The following is a 21,335-nucleotide window of genomic DNA, read 5'->3' on the forward strand; positions in this document are numbered from 1 at the left end:
GAGAGATTTCAGAATCCTATTTCATAAAAAATGCATTTATTTGGCTTTTTCTTGAACTGACTCGTTCAGACATGTTAGTCCTCTCAGAATAATATGCTCATGCGATTTTTAAAATAGTCTACCAAGCCTCATGCCTAGCAGGGTTCTCTCTTGCTGCCGTTTCTTGGATGAAAAATCTGTTGAGGGGCTGACACTGTGGCGCAGTAGGTTAATCCTCCGCCTGTGGCGCCAACATCCCAAATGGGTGCCGGTTTTGGTCCTGGTTGCTCCGCTTCCAATCCAGCTCTCTGCTATGGCCTGGGAAAGCAGTAGAAGATGGCCCAAGTCCTTGGGCCCCTGCAGCTGCATGGGAGACAGGGAGGAAGTACCTGCTCCTGGTTTCAGATTGGCCCAGCTCCAGCCGATGTGGCCATCTAGGGAGTGAATCAAAGGAAGGGAGACCTCTCTCTGTCTCTCCCTCTCACTGCCTGTAACTCTACCTCTCAAATAAATAAATAAAACCTTTTAAAAAAAGGAATCTGTTGATTGGCTTGATTTGGAAATGACACAAACCTAGTAGGCAATAAAATAGATGTGTGCTTTGATTACTAGTCCTAATGTAATTTTTTAAATGTTTTGAGCAATTTGTGGCATCTTTGAATATGCAAAAATGACAAGAGAGGAAATAGGTAGGTTTCTGAATGTACCATTTAACCAGATAATTTGGCAAAATATTTTTAAAGAATTACCCTGTTTTGTGGCCTGGTATATTTTAATCTTCATTTTCCTTCCTCTTATGTGTGTGTCTTAGGTGAGGTTTCCCCGCCCTTCTAGTGTACTCTTATCAGCTTAGTCCTACACATACACTCTTTATTTGTCAGTCATTCCCATTAGAACGTTCTATGAGTAATTTGTTTTGGACATGAATGTAGACTGCTGTTTGAGCCTGACTAGTTAGGATCCCGGAGCCAGTGAAAAGTGGGTAGATCAGCTCTGGTGAAGGAGAAATCCTGCGATGAGTTTTTTGCAGCAATCTGAGATGGTGTGAGACTTCATTCTGACACACACAGAACTTCTATTCAGCCTGATGGTGAATTCAAAACCAGAGATTTGCAACAAGAGTTTGGCCTGGTGGTTATGTTGCCCATGTCCCATTGTAGGGTGCTTGGGTTTGATTCCCACCTCTGGCTCTGACTCCTAATGCAGTCTCTGAGAGACAGCAGTGATGGTGCAAGTCGTAGGTTCTTTGTCACTCACATGGGAGACCTCAATTGAGTTCCCAGCTCCTAGTTTCAGACTACGTCCAACCCCTGCCATTGTAAGCTTCTGGAGAGGAAACCTCCAGATGGGAACTTTCTCTCTCTCTCTCTTTCTCTGTGTTTCTGACTCTCAAAAAAATAGATAAAACTTTAAAAACAGAGACTCTGGTGTGTTAGGAGAGCTGATCCGATTTTGCAAAGTGCGGTGTACCTCCCTAATTTATGACATCCATTGTTGAACTTCACCTGCCTAAGGGTCGTACAAAACCTTCAGAGCCTCAGGCCATTCCTCTGCTTGGCTTGGACACGTGTAGTTTTCTACTCTCTGTTCCTCTTCACCTCAATTATTTTCTGCCCTTGCAGGTTATGGTCACACCGTGCCCTTGTCAGACGGGGGGAAGGCCTTCTGCATCATCTACTCGGTCATCGGCATTCCCTTCACGCTCCTGTTCCTGACGGCCGTGGTCCAGCGTGTCACTGTGCACGTCACCCGCAGGCCAGTCCTCTACTTCCACGTCCGCTGGGGCTTCTCCAAGCAGGTGGTGGCCATCGTGCACGCTGTGCTCCTCGGGCTGATCACCGTGTCCTGCTTCTTCTTCATCCCAGCCGCCGTATTCTCTGTCCTGGAGGATGACTGGAACTTCCTGGAATCCTTTTACTTCTGCTTTATTTCCCTGAGCACTATTGGCTTAGGAGATTACGTTCCTGGAGAAGGCTACAACCAAAAATTCAGGGAGCTTTACAAGATTGGGATCACGTGTGAGTATCCAGATTCGTAGACTGCACCTATTGTCTCTGTTTGCTGTTCTAAGCTCCTCTCTGTCTACTCATGAATAATCATTCATAAAAGCGCTAATTGTTTCTCATTGACACATTTCCCATTTTTACTATCTTCCTGTAACTCTTCTATTTCATGATTCCTTTGAAAATTCTTTATGCATAAATACTACTACTGACTTGCTTTACCAGGCACCCTAAAATTACTGACCAGTTTCTTACAAATAATGTAAGAAGCATTACAAATACATCAAAAATTCTGTTTGGTCCAAATATACTCCCTACAAAATGTACTTGTTGACTAACTTTTTTAAAAAGATTTCTTTATTTGATTTGAAAAGTAGAGTTACAGAGAGAAAGAGAGAGAGAGAGAGAGAGAGAAAGTCTTCTATCCATTGGTTCACTTCCCAGATGGCCAAAACAGCTGGAGCTGAGCCAGTACAGGGGCCCAAAGACTTGGGCCATCTTCCACTGCTTTCCCAGGCTATAGCAGAGAGGTGGATGGGAAGTGGAGCAGCTGGGACTTGAACGGGCACCCATATGGGATGCCAACACTGCAAGTGACAGCTTTACGCTCTATGCCACAATGCCAGTCCTAATTTTTAATAACAACAAAAAATTGCTCTACTTTATTAAATATGTTAAGCATCCCAAAACTAGGTCAGGTCTCAGAGCCTGTTACTATAAAACATGTTACTATAAAACATTTAATTAACCAGGAAAATCGGAAAACAGTTGCTTAATCTCATTTGTGCATGTGGTTCTTTTTTGAAAATGTTAGCTTGTATACACTGTTTTCAGGATGTTACATCTGTAAAATAAAATAGGCATTAAAATTTGGGTAGCCAATGACATAATAGTTAAACATCTTTTTTGCTTTCAATTCAATATAATATTTTGGAAAAGTTAGTTACCCATTTTTGAGAAACCGCTCATTTTTGCAGGAGACTTTGCCATGCTTTTCAAGATGCAAAGGATTGCAGTCATGGCATAAATATAGTTTTCTTTTCCTGCCCTCTCATGATTTTTTCAGTTCGTGATTTAGCTCAGACCAAATCTTCTAGGAAATCAAAGCAGATACACAGGCAGTCACGTGCTCTGTCCTGGCCTCACCTTGTAGTCTCAACCTCATGAAATGCTTGAATTTTGTGTATCTTAACATTTCCACGAAACCACAGGCTCACTCAGAACAAAGATTTCACTCATAAAGCTTCAACATTTTGCATAGTGCCTGGCTGCTGTACAAGTTCAATAGAAGTTTGCCAAATGATTTCAAAGATAGTTTCTTATTTCCTTTAGTTACCATAATTATTATTTTAAGAGTCTTTATGATATTTCACAAGGTGTCTATACAAACATCCATCCATGCCCCTCTTGTTGGCTACTGGGCTTTCTTCTAATTTGAGAGTATTATAAATAACACTGAAATAGACATCTTTGTATATTTATACTTTTCCTTTCCCTATTTGTTATCCTTCTAAGAAGTGGAATTGCTATCCCAAAATGAATATGCCTTTTTGTGACTCAAAGAACATGTTGACCTTGTGCTTTCCAAATGAGCTTACAAGTTTACAGTGTTCTAGTTCCATCTATGTGTTAAGTTTCAATGCTTTGAGGTGATATTGGTCAGTAGAATCGTGTGTGTGTGTATGTGTGTGTGTGTGTGTGAATTTGATAACACAATAAATGTTACGTTAACTTTCTTTGTATTTAATAGTAATTTTTAAAATCTTTCATAACAGCTGTACTTCTCTCTTGTGCAAATTGCCTTCTCATAAATTTTGTCTAACAGTTCAATTTTTTCTTTTCTATATGATATCAAATCCTTAAATAACACTTTATCAGTTGTAACAACATAGAATTATATTTTTTTACAATTTACAGGGTTGGTTTCTATTTTGCATATCAACAACTTGAGTATCTAACAAATGAATATTCTAAAGGTATATTAGTTATGGGTAGGATAAAATCCCTCAGCTTTTCACTAAAACCCTATGGATATTTCTGACAGCACTCGAGAATTTGACTAAGTAATGATAAAGGAATGTAATAGATTCAATCAATCTGACATGTTCATTGCTATGTCTAAAATATGAGAAAATACATTGTGTGCACTATATTATTATCAGAGCCTACAAATTCTGAAGATACCAAAACTTTGCATTCTTGAGCTAATCAACCTTCTTATTTCTGTTCTGCCAATTCTAGCTTTCCTGGCTCATATATTTTCTGAAAATATTCCTCAACTTTTTTACTGCCATGACACAAAATTGGGATTTTTGTTATTCTTAAAGTTTTCATTTTCACTTTTCTGTTTCTTTCCATGATAAACATTCTCTTCTTTTGGAAACTGATTTTTGAGCTAACTTAAAATCATCATTTTCCCATCACAAGTTCCAAGGAATAGTACTGTACCAGAATCAGCAGGTATCTTTTTCTTTAAGAACAAAATGCTGGTAGAGTTAGCCAGTGAATGGGTCATATGTCCAAAAAATGACTGTCATGTAACGGAGAGCTTCAGTTTACAAGTAGTTTAAGTTCTGTTTGCAAGTAGTTTTGTAGGTTAAGTGTATACAGCCACACACAAGGACCTATTCAATATTGTTGCCAATTCTTTATTGTAATTCATTAATTTATTTATCTGAATGACAGAATGACAGAGAAAAAGGGAAGAATGCAGAGAGAAATCTTCCACCCACTGGTTTACCCCCAGAATATCCACAACAGCCAGGGATGGCCCAGGCCAAAGCTAGGAGCCAGGAACTCCATCTGGTGTCAGAAACTCAAGCATCTTGAGCCCTCATCTCTTGCCTCCCAAAATGCACATTAGCAGGAAACTGGATGGGAAGCAGAGGTGGGACTGGATCCCTGGCACATGGGATGTAGGTTTCCCAAACAGTGACTTAATCCACTGCACCAGGTTGTAAATTCTATTACTAAATTTTCTTATTCTGTGGGAGAAATAATAATAAGAGCACTGAGGGCTAAAAAGGTGACAAGCTTTCTTCCGGACACTCCTTCATAAAGCAAACTTTTCTAAAATGCCCCTGGCCTTTTGTGAGCCACTGATAAAGTAGAGCTGGAGCCCTCCTTGGATGGAAGGTCAGTTTGTTCTCTGTCTTTAGCAATGCTACATGAGCCCCAACTTCTGGTTCTTCTCAAATATGGTTGCTTGTGATTCTAAATAATCTAAGGTTTTAGAAGCTTAATTGTCTTTCTCTGGATCTTTTCACTTGGAGCCCAGGGCGTCAACATGTTCCTAGATATTAAAAAACTGGCAATTGATTTGTCCATTAACAGTTCTGTGTTGGCTTGTCCGGGAGTGGGTAAGCCATCTGATAGTTGATTTGGCTGTAACTAGATTCCGCTATGACACTGTCATATTTCTCACACAGGTTACCTGCTACTTGGCCTCATTGCCATGTTGGTAGTTCTGGAAACCTTCTGTGAACTCCATGAGCTGAAAAAATTCAGAAAAATGTTCTATGTGAAGAAGGACAAGGATGAAGATCAAGTGCACATTATAGAGCATGACCAGCTGTCCTTCTCCTCCATCACAGAACAAGCAGCTGGCATGAAAGACGATCAGAAGCAAAATGAGCCTTTCGTGGCCACGCCATCATCTGCCTGTGCAGATGGCCCAGCTAACCACTGAGCACGGGCTTGGCCGCATTGTCCTGAGTGTCCAGGGTCAGGGCCTGAGACAAAGGCTTAATCGTGTTCATTTTGACAAGAACGTAAATGCCAAGATGATGTTATTTTAAGAAATAGCTACTATTTGCAATATTTTGAAAAGTAAAAAATAGAATGAAGAAAGCTTTGAGTCTGGTGGGATGTAACTGTCTTGAGGAAATGGGTTGTGTATCTATAACTCACATGTGACAAAATCATCTAGACTTTACTAATAGGAGAAGAAGGCTTGAAAACAGCGTGCAGCTGTGGATAGAACATATTTTATACTTTTAAAATTGGGGACTTTGGGGTTTGCATTTAAATCATTTAGCTGATGGCTAAATAGCAACATTTATATTTAAAAGCAAAAAGGCAGAGATGTGTTTTATAAATAGGTTTCTGTGTACTGGTTTGCATGTGCCATGCTAAATGATTATTTTTGTAGAATCTAAGTTAAGTCTACTATTTATAATGAATAGGTAACCATTAGCTATGTACATACAAAGTATAAATATGTTTATATGCTGTACATAGGGTTTAGGTAACCACATTCTACTTGTTAACTCAAGATTGTAGTTTTCTTTTTTTTCTTTTGATCTCTCTTTATACTGAACAATCCAGAATTGCTGCACCAAGCAGAAAAAGAAATTTAAGAGTGAATAGCCTGGTGTTCTGTTACAATAAATGTTTCTACCTTCTTGCAATACTATGATATCAGATGTCTAAATATGTTTGTCAATGTTTATTTGGAAGTGAACAAGCAATGAAGATAGCATTTGTTAAAAGGTTAAGATATTTTGCTTTGAAAGTAAATTGTGATTTACAGATTCCTAGTATTAAAGCACAGAACTGGAACATAAAAGCTCCAAGCTAACAGGTTATGTTGCATTAATCCAACAATTTTAAATTTATAAGCTGAAATAAATAAAAATCTTAGTTGGTAGAAATCCTATGCTTTAATATATCAAATGTTTTCCTCTGTAGGAAATGTGTAGGAATATGCAATGAGTATACTCTCTCATGGGAACCATAAGGTAATACTTTGTTAATGTACACAGAATACTATTAATACTTTTTATTTGAATTTTAAGCTTATTTAATTGAGAGGTAGACACCGAAAGAGATAGACAGAAAGAGCTCCCATCTACTCCCATTCTCAAATGCCTGCAACAGTTGGGTCCAGGCCATGGTCAAACATGGGATGAAGGAACACAACCAGGTCTCCCACGTGGGACCCAATCACAAACCATCACTGCTGCCTCCCAGGGTCTGCATTAGCAGGAAGCTAGATCAGGAATAAAGCCAAAGTATGAAACAGCTCCTGCAATATGGGATGCTGGCATCTTATCCACTAGGCTAAATGCCTATTCCACAATCAAGTGTTTTAGAAAGACTCTGCATAGTAACAAACACCTGTGACTGAGTCCTACCACCTGTGGGAAGCTGTCCAAGTGGTGGATAAGGTCTTGATAAAGAGCTGTACCCTGCTGATGAGACAGCCAAGCATTCTGATCTCAGGGCAATGCTTTCTCACATTAGGACACTCAGTAATCTGCTGAGTCAAGCACCATGAGCAAACCATACCAGCCCTGATGTCTTTGAACGTCACATCCCCTGACTTAGGAAACATGACCCTTCTTTATTGCATAAAGAAGGAGACATCTTGTCTCCAAACAATGAAACCGTGTTTGGGAGCTGTAACAAAGAGTCACCACAATTCTGTAGCTCCCTGTGCACTTCCTCACTCCTGTGCTGGTGAGCTCTGTCAGCGGTCATTGCCAGTGTTCAGAATCTGTTATGTTACTCCCCAAACACATTTCTTCCATTCTGACCATGCTTCTCCTGGGGGCAGACCATGGACTGCAGAAGAAAATAGAGCCTTCTTAGGGAACAGAGGCTTGCATCATGGATATGATTGATCTGCAAAATTCATGGTGATCACACTGCTTGGTATGGTGCAGCGGCTTAAGGCACTGAAGAATATAATCTCCCAGATGGTGGATTGTACTTGGAGGGTGTCATTCTATTTTACGCAATGCAGAAAGAATACATTGTGTGCCACAGCAGCTTGGCTTTAATATGAGAGGGGAGTTCAAAGTACGGAAAATGAGGAAGCACATGAGGGAACAATTCTGAATCCGACTGTCATTAATAAGTAATAGAGTGTGGTACTTAATTTTAAGTGGTTGTATTTGCAAGGAATACACTTAACCTTGATGCCCTTCACGTTGTTGTTATTGTTTATGTAAAGGGTGAGACACAGACATGGGAATGAGTTTTGAGCCTCTCTCCACCCCAACAGATAGGAAATAAACCAGAGAGTGTTTTCCCCTAGCTTTCTTGTTATCCTCAGCTAACGAACAGATTCTACCCTTAGGGAGAAATGAGCTGTGTCAACCATGAGGAGCTCTGGATCAACCTCTCAGACAGAGCTGGGGCCCCCTGGAGCATGGTGGCGGCTGGAAGGGCAATGTGACTGTACTAGAACTGACACTGGGAACACTTTAGTGGGAGGTGAGAGACTATACTTGGAGGTGAGAGTGAATCTGGAGGATTCTGAGTGATGAGTATGAGCTGAGTTCAAGATCTGCCTGTGGGGCACGAGTGTTCTAGATTGAATTCCCAAGAATCCTACAAAATGCTTTTGGAATAGAAAACCAGCAGAGATCACTGTCATTAAGAATGCTAGCCGGCACCATGGCTTAACAGGCTAATCCTCCGCCTTGTGGCACTGGTACACCGGGTTCTAGTCCTGGTCGGGGCGCCGGATTCTATCCCAGTTGCCCCTCTTCCAGGTCAGCTCTCTGCAATGGCCCGGGAAGGCAGTGGAGGATGGCCCAAGTCCTTGGGCCCTGCACCTGCATGGGAGACCAGGAGAAGCACCTGGCTCCTGGCTTCGGCCATTGGAGGGTGAACCAATGGCAAAAAGGAAGACCTGTCAAAAAAAAAAAAGGAAGACCTTTCTCTCTGTCTCTCTCTCACTATCCACTCTGCCTGCCAAAAAATAAATTAATTAAATTAAAAAAAAAAAAAGAGAGAGACTGCTACCTGTGTGAATTTGAAGGTTGTAACCTCCTGGTAGGAATATTGATTTTTGAGGAGAGAACTGAGTACCTCAGTGAGAGTTCTCAACCTCTCCAAAAGGGAATACGGGCCAAAGCATGGGAACACTCTCTAAAAGAATCCAGTAAACACTGATCTCTAAGACTGTGATTTCTCTCTATAGCAGTCATGCCTCAAGATATTTAAAAGGGGCTTTGTTCAAAAATTTTAGAGGAAGACAGGTGGGAGAAAAGGAGGGGGCATTTCTGAACAGATAAACTCAGGTTTACTTTAGAAAAACAACAACAACAACAACAACAACAACAACAAAAAAAAACCTCCCGGGGATGATTAGGTTACCAAGACATGAAATCACTGTTTTTCTTTTGCCTGAAAAATGGTCATACTTATTTCTACAAACCTTGTGCCATTGGGTATGTGTATTTTGTGGCTTTATTTTTTGTTTCATTTTAATTTGAAAGGCAGGAAAACAGACAGACAGAGCTTGCAAAAACTGGTTTAGTCCCCAAGTGCCCACAACAGACTAGGCTGAAACTAGGAGCTAGGAATTCACTCAGGGTCTCCCTTGTGGGTGACAAGGACCCAAACGCTTGAGCCATCACCTCTGCCATCCAGGGTGTGCATTAGTAGGAAACTAGAATTGATAGAAGAGCTGTGAGTTGAACCCAGGCACCCCAATTTAGGGTGCAGTGCCTTAACCACCAGGCTAAACACCCATCCTATAGTCTGTGCCTTTTAAACTATGAGTAAGCAGATATGCAGGTTTACAAATTAGAGACCTCAAGATAACTGAAATAGTCCATGCAAAACCTCTTTAACCCTTAAAAGTTATCAGTAGTTCAATGGCCTCTTACCAAAAGCAGCTAATACTTACCCCAAAGAACAGCTCATTGTATGGTACAGGCATGCACTGGCGGGTGGTATTCTCCTATTCACAATTCAGGGAGAACAGAGTGTCCCGATTGTGTGGCATGATACATCCATTTAGGGATTTGTTCTTGCCAAATCCCGCCTCCGCTGAGAAGCGCTGTGATGAATACTCATGTCCTCGCTTAGGGAAAGGTGGTCCCTTCAGGATCTGGTTTCAGAAACGTACATACAAATTGGGAAACAAAAATGTCTTAGGGACTTCACAACTGGAATCAAAATGTGCCATTTCCTTTACTGGATGAGGCACAGTAAAGTTTTAAATCTGTCTCCATAATACATAGAGTTTTTCCTAGAGTAGTGACTCATTTTATTTTTTTCCAAGTGTTTTACATTACGGAAATTTGGTATGCCCGAGGCTTTTGTGTGAAGCAAAACATGAAGTTGTTTGCTAAAGACATATTCCTAACATCTCACGTATCTAATATGTGTTGTCAGGCTACCTCAGCTTTCTAAAATATAGTAAGAAACCTGGCAGTCAATAAAACTGCTTTTAAGTAGAATGTTTCACGGCCAGGCACTGAATAGGAAGTAAACCCTCTCTTCGCCTCAGCATAGTGACTCTGCACACAGTTTTGCTAAAATCATTGCTCTGGTTTCCCAACCCACAGAAAATAAAGAGAGTTGTTATCCAATAGCCCTCCGGGATTATGTCAGCACACTTTCCATGTTACAGTTCCCAATGGTACAAAAAAACAAAAAAGTGGGGCCAGCGCTGTGGCATAACAGGTAAAGCTGCCGCCTGTGGTGCGGGCATCCCATATGGGCACCAGTTCAAGTCCCGGCTGCTCCACTTCCAATCCAGCACATTGGAGACCCAGAAGAGGCTCCTGGCTCCTGGCTTCAGATTGGCACAACTCCAACTGTTGAGGCCATCTGGGAAGTGAACCAGTGGATGGAAGATACCTCTCTCCCTCTCTCTGCCTCTGCCTCTATGTAACTGCCATTCAAATAAATAAATACATCTTTTAAAAAAAAAGTGAATTCTCAAGATGCAAGTTGGTGATGACTACCATGCAATTCTTACACAGTCATAAAGCAGCAGTGTCTCTCAGTTACCACAAATCACCCCTGCATGCCTTGCATGGTCCCCTGGCATCCTGGGGCCCTCAGAGTCTGAATAGCACAGTCTCATCACCCTTTTGTATACTGAGAAAGTTGTATACAGTCATATCGTCCAGAGACATAACAATCTGTCTCATACGTGTAGTGAACTTTACTTATTCTAGACCAAATGGCAAGGCATACTCAGGTCAAGATGATTGTAAAAATAGGAATAATTGCTTGGTTCAAAAAATACCCATTTTTCCATGTTAACATCTGCTGGTCACCCGTGTACAGTGTATGGAACCAAGTGCATTGTACACCCTCACTGAGAACCATGTTATGTGGTAGCAAATACACACTTGCAACCAGTGTCCCTGACTGCCGCACCCCCACCCTGGAAGACCAAGAGGAACCCTGTAGGCAGCTGCAGATGGCTAGGACAGGACAACTCTAGGACAGCACATCTCTTTTGATGTTCTTTCAATAACCCAGCTTTCATAACATTAAACCATGTTTAATGTGCTTCACTTAAGGCAACGGAGTAAACGAAGACCCATCATCATCCCTCAGCATCTGCAGGGGGTGCATTCCAAGACCACCACTGGATCGTGACATTGCATAGTACCAAACTCTGTGCACGCCCCATTTTTCCCCAAACTCCTATATACACCAATGGTAAAGCTTAATTTATAAGTTAGGCAAGCAAGAGATTAATAGTAATATAATAGGCCAAGTATTACAACATAAAAGAATAAAAATTACTTAAAACCTATGGATGGTTTATCTCTAGAATTGTCTATTTAATATTTTTGGACCTCAGCTGACTTTGGTTTCTGGGAAGCAAAATCGCAAGAGGGGATTACCGTATTTCCATCTAAAATGATTGAGATTTGCTTTAGGGGACTTGTTTAAATGGCGATGTCCATTGCCTAGAAAATTCGCTTGGACTAGGCATGTCGTTTCGGAACACTGATGTCACCTGGCTGTCAGTGACAGATGAGGATGACACCGCTGCTAACCTCTTGTGTAAATAAAGGGAACCTCTGGGTTATTTACTTTTAGGTGAAGAAATGAGCTGAGCTTTGGGCTTCTCTATCCCTTTGCTTCCATGATTGATGTCTATATGTGTATATATATATATAAATGATATATGTAAATACAAACATAAGTATTTTCACATATATAACCCGGCTTGATTTCTGTTTCTAAGCAGCTGGTAGAAACCCAGAGCTCATCAGCCTCAATATGTCCATGAATAGTGAAAAACATCAGTGTATTTCACTGTTAACTCCTGCTTTGCTCTATTCTCACTCTGTCTAGACAACATTGGTTTAAATTGCTGAATTCAGCCCCTTTTAGTGTGCACTGTTGCATAACGAAAGCCTTCCTCTAAGCGGTTATAACCAACCTAGTACGCAACGTGATGCATTGCAGTTTAGAACAGTGTGACCTTAAAAGCTGGAACTCAGCCGATCCCCACCCATTCTGCAATGACCAAGCTAGATTTAAAGGCAACTGTAATTGATGGCAGGTGCCGCAGCTGGCAGAACTCAATTACAAACTACTTGACTGACATTTTATCATGGTTTGTCATTTTTTTCCATGCTATTCCCTATGAATCCGGGGGACTGAGAAAGGGAACAGGCTGCCCCAGGCACCTCTATCTTGGGACAAGTGAAACAGACATCCCAAGTCCCCATTAGTGACACCCTCTGGGAAGGGACACTGGCTAGAGGATTACAAGCCCAGCAGTCAAAGTGGTCCTGGATGAACCACCTAGAACACTTTCAGATCCCTGAGGGAGGACTTCAGGAAAACAGCTGCTTAACCTAGGTCCTTACATTGTTTTTTTCTTTGCAGCTGATCTGTGCTACACGAGTTTATGGATCTCAAGTTTTCATGAGTATATATCTAAGGCAGTTAAAGGAGAGTATTTTATGAGTGGTATGCAGAATATCTGGTCCAGTGATTGTAAAGAAACTTTTCAGCCAAGTCTTAAAATGGTAAAATCTTGTGCATTTATTCCCCTTAGTGCATCACATGTGAGAGGTCATGGGTACTAACTGCAAGTGTGGGACTTTAGGCACGCTTCTCATCCTCAGCTTCCTCATCCACCCAAGGACAACAGTGATTTTTTTGAAAATATTTAGCAGGGTGGTTGGAACATTATGTGTCATAATGAAATGTAGTTGCTAGTATGAGTCAATCACTATTCCAAATGGAGAAAGTCTGAGCTTGTTTATTAAATAATAATGATAACAACTAAAGCATATTTTGGAGCAGTGGGGCAAAAATTGGCTAGGAAAAGTGAGTTACACAGGGTTTTGAAAACTTGGCAAAAGTGCCTGCATACTTGGGCCTGAGTCCAGAGGGACCCTGTTACAGAACGAAAGGCACACGGTGATTCAGGGGAGACTGACTGGAATGCAAAGGGAGGAATAGGGGAGGGTAAGACGCCATGGGCAGTTTTTGGAGTAATTAACATGTCTTCCTAACCCATAAAGATTATGATGAAGAGACAGAAGTTTCCAACCCAAAACCAAAATAACAATACTTCAAAAAGGCAGGGAGAGGTTGTTTTGTTAATAATGTAGGGTGTGGCATAATGGAGACTTTCACGCAGACGAAATGAGATTATGGGTACAAAGCCTGATATTTGGAAGGAATGTGTGAACACTCAAAAAAATGTCCAGTGTCAACTGGTGGAAAACATCCAAATGGGCTGAGGAAAAGGATACTGGATTTAACTACAAAGTGGACTTGGGGACTTTTGTGAAAGCAGAACTTTAGTGAGGATACCAAGAGAGGCTTTCAGTCTGGATATGGAAATTAAAGGAATAGTGACCTTAATACCTACAACAGGATGCTCCTAACAAAGGTTTTAAATAGTATAATTTAATAATTAGAAGCAAAAGACATAGACATCCCTACATCTTCTGAAATATTTAGCCATCTCTAAATATTATGTTTGTACTCTGCATAAAATCCCAGTTTTTCACACAGCACTCATATACCCACATTCATGCATACAAATGTAGCATCTAATGTCATTCTATTTTATCATTATGTTGTTAGAGTCTTAATTTCAGAAGGTTATGACAAAATGGTGTTGGCTGATTAGAGAAGCAATTGTATCTGGATATTGTATAGTATATTATGCTACATATTTTATTTTTATCCCACCCCATTAACTGCTGGAAGTTATTTGTCAAACAAATCCATTTGTCTATCCAAGACACCCTGCAGACTGAGCACTTGACTATGACCACCATGCTGTGAGACCAGACTTCAGAAGTCAGTCCCCAGGGCCTGTGGTGAGACCCAATGCTGCAGCTCAGAGGATGCGAATTGCTCAGAGTGAAGATCATTTTAAAATCCATTACTACAAGGGACAGAATTCCAAAATAACATTTCCTTCTGCCTCACCACAGTTTATGTTCAGGTAATAGCAAACAAGCTATCAACTGTGAATTTATTTTCACTGGCTCTTATTGCACAATGATAGTTAATGCTCACAACAGTTCTCTTGGAACTAGGCAGAATATTTAAGTGCCTTTTGAGTCATTAGTGAAAGATAAAATAATACCTCTTAGAGTAGTAGTTTTATATGAACCTCAATGTATACCAATTCTTTGATAATGAGTAGTATGGATTACTCCATTGAGTTTACACAGCATTCCCCAACTCCATCCACCTACAATAGTGCAAACACGTGTAATAGTGAACATTCCATGCTTCAGAACCACAGTATCTGTGATTTTCTTTTTTGTGTTGGGCATCTGTGAGAGAACATTTCTTTTTTTTTTTTTATTAAACTTTTATTTAATGAATATAAATTTCCAAAGTATAGCTTGTGGGTTACAATGGCTTCCCCCCTCCCATAACTTCCCTCCCGCCCGCAACCCTCCCCCCTCCCGCTCCCTTTCCCCTTCCATTCATGTAAAGATTCATTTTCAATTCTCTTTGTATACAGAAGATCAATTTAGTATATATTAGGTAAAGGTTTCAACATTTTGCCCATATAGCAACATCGAGTGAAAAAACTACCATTGGATTACTAATTATAGCATTAAATAGCAATGTAAAGCACATTAAAGACAGAGATCCTACATAATTTTTTTTTTCAAAATAATTAATTTTCTATGCCATTTCCATTTTAACACCAGGTTGTTTTTTTTTTTTTCATTTCCAATTCTCTTTATATACAGAAGATCACTTCAGTATATAATTAGCAAAGACCTCATCAGTCTGCGCCCACACAGAAACGCAAAGTATAAAAATACTGTTTCAGTACCAGTCATAGCATCACTTGGCTTTAGACGACACATTAGGGGCAGATCCCGCATGGGGTGTAAGTACACAGTGACTCCTGTTGCTGACTTAACAATTTGACACTCCTGTTCATGGCGTCAGTAATCTCCCTAGGCTCTAGTCATGAGTTGCCAGGGCTATGGAAGCCTTTAGAGTTCGCTGACTTTGGTCTTATTCCGATAGGGTCATAGTCAAAGTGGAGGTTCTCTCCTCCCTTCGGAGAAGGGTATCTCCTTCTTTGATGGCCCCGTTCTTTCCACTGGGATCTCACTCACAGAGATCATTCATTTAGGTCTTTTTTTTTTTTTTTTCCCATGATATCTTGGCTTTCCATGCCTGCTATACTCTCATGGGCTCTTCAGCCAGATCTGAATGCCTTGAGGGCTGATTCTGAGGCCGGAGTGTTGTTTAGGACATCTGCCATCCTATGAGTCTGCTGTGTATCCCACTTCCCATGTTGGATCTTTCTCTCCCTTTTTGATTCTATCAGTTAGTATTAGCAGATACTTGTCTTGTTTGTGTGATCTCTTTGACTCTTAGACCTATCAGAGCTATCAATTGTGAGCTGAAATTGATCACTTGGACTAGTGCAATGGCATTGGTACATGCCATCTTGATGGAATTGTGTTGGAATCCCCTGCACATTTCTAACTCCACCATTTGCGGCCAGTCTGATTGAGCATGTACCAAATTGTTCATCTCCTCCCTCTCTTTTTCCACTCTTAGATTTAACAGGGATCACTTTTCAGTTAAAATTTAAACACCTGAGAATAATTGTGTGTTAATTACTGAGTTCAACCACTAGTACTAGAACAACAACAACAACATCAACAAATACTAAAAAGGATAAAGTATTACATTGTACATCTAAAGTCAGGACAGGAGCTGATCAGTTCATTGTTGCTTATAGTGTCCATTTCACTTAACAGGTTTCCTCTTTGGCGCTCAGTTGTCATCGATCAGGGAAAACAAATGATATTTTTCTCTTTGGGACTGGCTTAATTCACTCAGCATGATGTTTTCCAGATTGCTCCATCTTGTTGCAAATGACTGGGTTTCGTTGTTTCTTACTGCTGTATAGTATTCTATGGAGTACATGTCCCATAATTTCTTTATCCAGTCTACTGTTGATGGGCATTTGGGTTGGTTCCAGGTCTTAGCTATTGTGAATTGAGCTGCAATAAACATTAATGTGCAGATGGCTTTTTTATTTGTCAAATTAAATTCCTTTGGGTAAATTCCAAGGAGTGGGATGGCTGGGTTGTATGGTAGGGTTATGTTCAGGTTTCTGAGGAATCTCCAGACAGACTTCCATAGTGGCTTAACCAGTTTGCATTCCCACCAACAGTGGGTTAGTGTCCCTTTTTCCCCACATCCTCTCCAGCATCTGTTGTTGGTAGATTTCTGAATGTGAGCTATTCTCACCGGGGTGAGATGGAACCTCATTGTGGTTTTGATTTGCATTTCTCTGATTGCTAGTGATCTTGAACATTTTTTCATGTGTCTGTTGGCCATTTGGGTTTCCTCTTTCGAAAAATGTCTATTGAGGTCCTTGGCCCATTTCTTAAGTGGGTTGTTTGTTTTGTTGTTGTGGATTTTCTTGATTTCTTTGTAGATTCTGGTTATCAATCCTTTATCTGTAGTATAGTTTGCGAATATTTTTTCCCATTCTGTTGGTTGCCTCTTCACTTTCCTGACTGTTTCTTTTGAAGTACAGAAACTTCTCAATTTGATGCAATCCCAAATGTTAATTTTGGTTTTGACTGCCTGTGCTGTTGGAGTATTTTCCAGGAAGTCTTTGCCTGTGCCTATATCTTGCAGGGTTTCTCCAATGCTCTCTAATAATTTGATGGTTTCGGGTCGTAGATTTAAGTCTTTAATCCATGTTGAGTGAATTTTTGTGTAAGGTGATAGGTATGGGTCTTGCTTCAAGCTTCTGCATGTGGAAATCCAATTTTCCCAGCACCATTTATTGAATAGACTGTCCTTATTCCAGGGATTAGATTTGGATCTTTGGTCAAATATAAGTTGGCTGTAGGTGTTTGGATTGATTTCTGGTGTTTCTATTCTGTTCCATTGGTCTATCCATCTGTTTCTGTACCAGTACCATGCTGTTTTGATAACAACTGCCCTGTAGTATGTCCTAAAATCAGGTATTGTGATGCCTCCGGCTTTGTTTTTGTTGTACAGGATTGCTTTGGCTATTCGAGGTCTTCTGTGTCTCCATATGAATTTCAGCATCATTTTTTCTATATCTGAGAAGAAGGTCTTCGGGATCTTGATGGGTATTGCATTGAATGTATAAATTGCTTTTGGGAGGATAGACATTTTGATGATATTGATTCTTCCAATCCATGAGCATGGAAGATTTCTCCATTTTTTGGTATCCTCTTCTATTTCTTTCTTTAAGGTTTTGTAGTTTTCATCGTAGAGATCTTTAACGTCTTTGGTTAAGTTTATTCCAAGGTATTTGATTGTTTTTGTAGCTATTGTGAATGGGATTGATTTTAGAAGTTCTTCCTCAGCCGTGGCATTGCCTGTGTATACAAAGGCTGTTGATTTTTGTGCATTGATTTTATATCCTGCTACTTTGCCAAACTCTTCGATGAGTTCCAGCAGTCTCTTAGTAGAGTTCTTTGGGTCCCCTAAATAAAGAATCATATCATCTGCAAAGAGGGATAGTTTGAGTTCGTCCTTCCCGATTTGTATCCCTTTAATTTCTTTTTCTTGCCTAATAGCTCTGGCCAAAACTTCCAGAACTATATTGAATAGCAGTGGTGAGAGAGGGCATCCCTGTCTGGTACCAGATTTCAGTGGAAATGCTTCCAACTTTTCCCCATTCAATAGGATGTTGGCCGTGGGTTTTTCATATATTGCTTTGATTGTATTAAGGAATGTTCCTTCCATACCCAGTTTGCTTAGAGTTTTCATCATGAAAGGGTGTTGTATTTTATCAAATGCTTTCTCTGCGTCTATTGAGAGAATCATATGGTTTTTCTTCTGCAGTCTGTTAATGTAGTGTATTACGTTGATTGTTTTGCGAATGTTGAACCATCCCTGCATACCGGGGATGAATCCCACTTGGTCTGGGTGGATGATCTTTCTGATGTGTTGTTGCATTCTATTGGCCAGAATTTTATTTAGGATTTTTGCATCTATGTTCATCAGGGATATTGGTCTGTAATTCTCTTTCAATGTTGCGTCTCTTTCTGGCTTAGGAATTAAGGTGATGGTGGCTTCATAGAAGGAATTTGGGAGGATTCCCTCTTTTTCGATTGCTCTGAATAGTTTGAGAAGAATTGGAGTTAGTTCTTCTCTAAATGTCTGGTAGAACTCAGCAGTGAATCCATCTGGTCCTGGGCTTTTCTTTGTTGGGAGGGCCTTTATTACTGTTTCAATTTCTGTGTCAGTTATTGGTCTGTTTAGGTTTTCTATGTCTTCCTGGCTCAATTTAGGGAGGTTGTATGTGTCCAAGAATCTGTCCATTTCTGATAGATTTCCCTGTTTGCTGGCATACAAGTCCTTGTAGTAATTTCTGATGATTCTTTTTATTTCTGTGGCGTCTGTTGTTACGTTTCCCATTTCATCTCTGATCCTATTGATTTGGGTCTTTTCTCTTCTTTTTTTAGTTAGTTGGGCCAATGGGGTGTCAATTTTGTTTATTTTTTCAAAAAACCAGCTCCTCGTTTGGCTGATTTTTTGTAATGTTTTTTTGGATTCAATCCTGTTGATTTCTTCTCTGATTTTAATTATTTCTCTTCTCCTACTGGGTTTGGGTTTGGTTTGCTGCAGATTTTCTAGATCCTTGAGATGACTTGAAAGCTCATCTATTTGGTGCCTTTCCAATTTCTTGATGTAGGCACCTATTGATATAAACTTTCCTCTTAACACTGCTTTTGTTGTATCCCATAGGTTTTGGTATGTTGTGCTGTTATCCTCATTTACTTCCAGAAAATTTTTGATTTCTCTTTTAATTTCTTCTATGACCCGTTGTTCATTCAGGAGCATATTGTTCAATCTCCATGTGTTTACACGTGCTCTAGGGATTCCTGAGTTGCCAATTTCCAATTTCATTCCTTTGTGGTCTGAGAAGCTGCATGGTATGATTCTAATTCTTTTGAATTTGCTGAGACTTGCTTTATGGCCTAGTATGTGGTCAATCCTAGAGAGGGTTCCATGTACTGCTGAGAAGAATGTAAAGTCCTTAGATGTAGGATGAAATGTTCTGTAGATGTCTGTTAGATCCATTTGGGCTATAGTGTCATTTAAATCTACTGTCTCCTTGTTGATCTTCTGTCCTGTTGATCTGTCTATCTCTGAGAGTGGAGTATTGAAGTCCCCCAGTACTATTGTATTGGGGTCTAAGTCTCCCTTTAAGTCCCTTAACAAGTCTTTTAAATAAGCTGGTGCCCTGTAATTAGGTGCATATACGTTGATAATCGTTATATCTTCTTGTTGAATGGATCCCTTAATCATTATATAGTGCCCCTCTTTGTCTCTCCTAACAGTTTTTGTAGTAAAGTTTATGTTGTCCGATATTAAGATGGCTACGCCCGCTCTCTTTTCATTTCTGTTGGCGTGGTATATCTTTTTCCAGCCTTTCACTCTCAGCTTGTATGGATCATTGTTGGATAGATGGGTTTCTTGTAAGCAGCAAAAGGATGGGTTTTGTTCCTTAATCCAATCAGCCAATCGGTGTCTTTTAACTGGACAATTCAAGCCATTAACATTCAATGTGACTATTGAGAAGGAGTAACTTTGCCCTGCCATTTGCCAAAGATATTTTCTAATATCTGGTTTGAGATTCCTGTGATCTTTTGCTCTGAGGTTTCCTTCCTTTACCTTCTTTCATATTGGTGACCGTGTTTCTGTGTTTCTGTATGTAACACGTCTTTAAGCATCTTTTGCAGGGCTGGACGAGTGGCGACAAATTCTTTCAATTTCTGTTTGCTGTGAAAGGTCTTAATTTCACCTTCATTCACAAATGAGAGCTTTGCAGGATATAATATTCTGGGCTGGCAGTTTTTCTCTCTTAGTACCTGGGCTATATCTCGCCATTCTCTCCTGGCTTGTAGGGTTTCTGATGAGAAATCAGCTGTAAGTCTAATTGGAGATCCTCTGAGAGTAATCTGTCGTTTCTCTCTTGCACATTTTAGGATCTTTTCTTTGTGTTTCACTGTGGTGAGTTTGATTACGACGTGTCGTGGTGAGGATCTCTTTTGATCATGTTTATTAGGGGTTCTCTGAGCTTCCTGTACTAGGATGTCTCTGTCCTTCTCCAAACTTGGGAAATTTTCTGCTAGTATCTCACTAAAAAGGCCTTCTAATCCTTTCTCCCTTTCCATGCCTTCAGGAACTCCTAGAACCCGAATGTTGGGTTTTTTAATAGTATCCTGTAGATTCCTGACAGTATTTTTTAGATTTCTGATTTCTTCTTCTTTTCTTTGATTTGACTGTTTCCTTTCCTGTTCTCTGTCTTCTAATTCCGATATTCTCTCCTCTGCTTCATCCATTCTGTTTTTAAGGCTCTCTAATGTGTTTGCCATTTGATCTATTGAGTTCTTCATTTCATTGAGGTTTTTTTTCACTATCGCAATTTCCTGTTCCACTAGTTGTTTCATTTCATTTTGATTCCTCCTTAACATTTCATTTTCACGGGAGAGATTTTCTATCTTGTCCATTAAGGATTTCTGTAGTTCAAGAATTTGTTTTTGAGAACTTCTTAATGTTCTTGTGAATTTTTTGAAATCTGCTTCTTGCATTTGCTCTATCTCTTCATCTTCATAATCTTGCATTGGCATGTCTTGTTCACTTGGGGGCGTCATAGTGCCTTCCTTGTTCTTGGTAGCTCCGCTTCTATGTTTCTTGCTTGGCATGTTAGAGATAATTTGTGGTGTTTTTGTTTTTGTTTTTTTTCTCTCGTTATACTATGCCTCTAAGTGAGCTGTCTGTTTTGTTGGAGCCTTAGGGGCTGTGATGGGTGTGGTCAGAGGGCTATGCTTGTTTCTTGAGGTTTAAGGCTGTGTAAAGAGCGACTCTCCCAGATTATTTGCTCCTTGCTGGGACGCTCTCTCTCTCTCTCTTTTTTTTTTTTTTTTTTTGACTTAGTTGGGAGTGGGGTTGAGGGTAGTTGAAATCTAGCCTCTGTGAGTATTCGTTTGATCTACCCCTGGGACCATACACAGCGTTGATGCAGCCCTCAATGTGTTCTCCAGTTTTGCTAAAGATACTGAGTTTGGCTGAGCTTTACATATGTAAAATCGCGGTGCTCTTTGTTTTGCTTGGTGAGTGAAGGGAGAG

General features: G+C 40.2%; 1 protein-coding gene across 1 annotated transcript in view; it reads left to right on the plus strand.

Annotated features, from left to right (window-relative positions):
• Positions 1-6,391, plus strand: part of KCNK1 (potassium two pore domain channel subfamily K member 1) — a 45,189-nt gene extending 38,798 nt beyond the window's left edge. The window contains exons 2-3 of the mRNA XM_062211378.1: positions 1,602-1,997; positions 5,411-6,391. Coding sequence (XP_062067362.1) covers positions 1,602-1,997; positions 5,411-5,670 — 656 coding nt within the window. The 3' untranslated portion in view covers positions 5,671-6,391. The remainder of the gene's footprint in view (positions 1-1,601; positions 1,998-5,410) is intronic.
• The last annotated feature ends 14,944 nt before the right edge of the window (positions 6,392-21,335 follow it).

This window comes from Lepus europaeus, chromosome 14, assembly GCF_033115175.1.
Source record: "Lepus europaeus isolate LE1 chromosome 14, mLepTim1.pri, whole genome shotgun sequence".
NCBI classification, from domain to species: domain Eukaryota; kingdom Metazoa; phylum Chordata; class Mammalia; order Lagomorpha; family Leporidae; genus Lepus; species Lepus europaeus.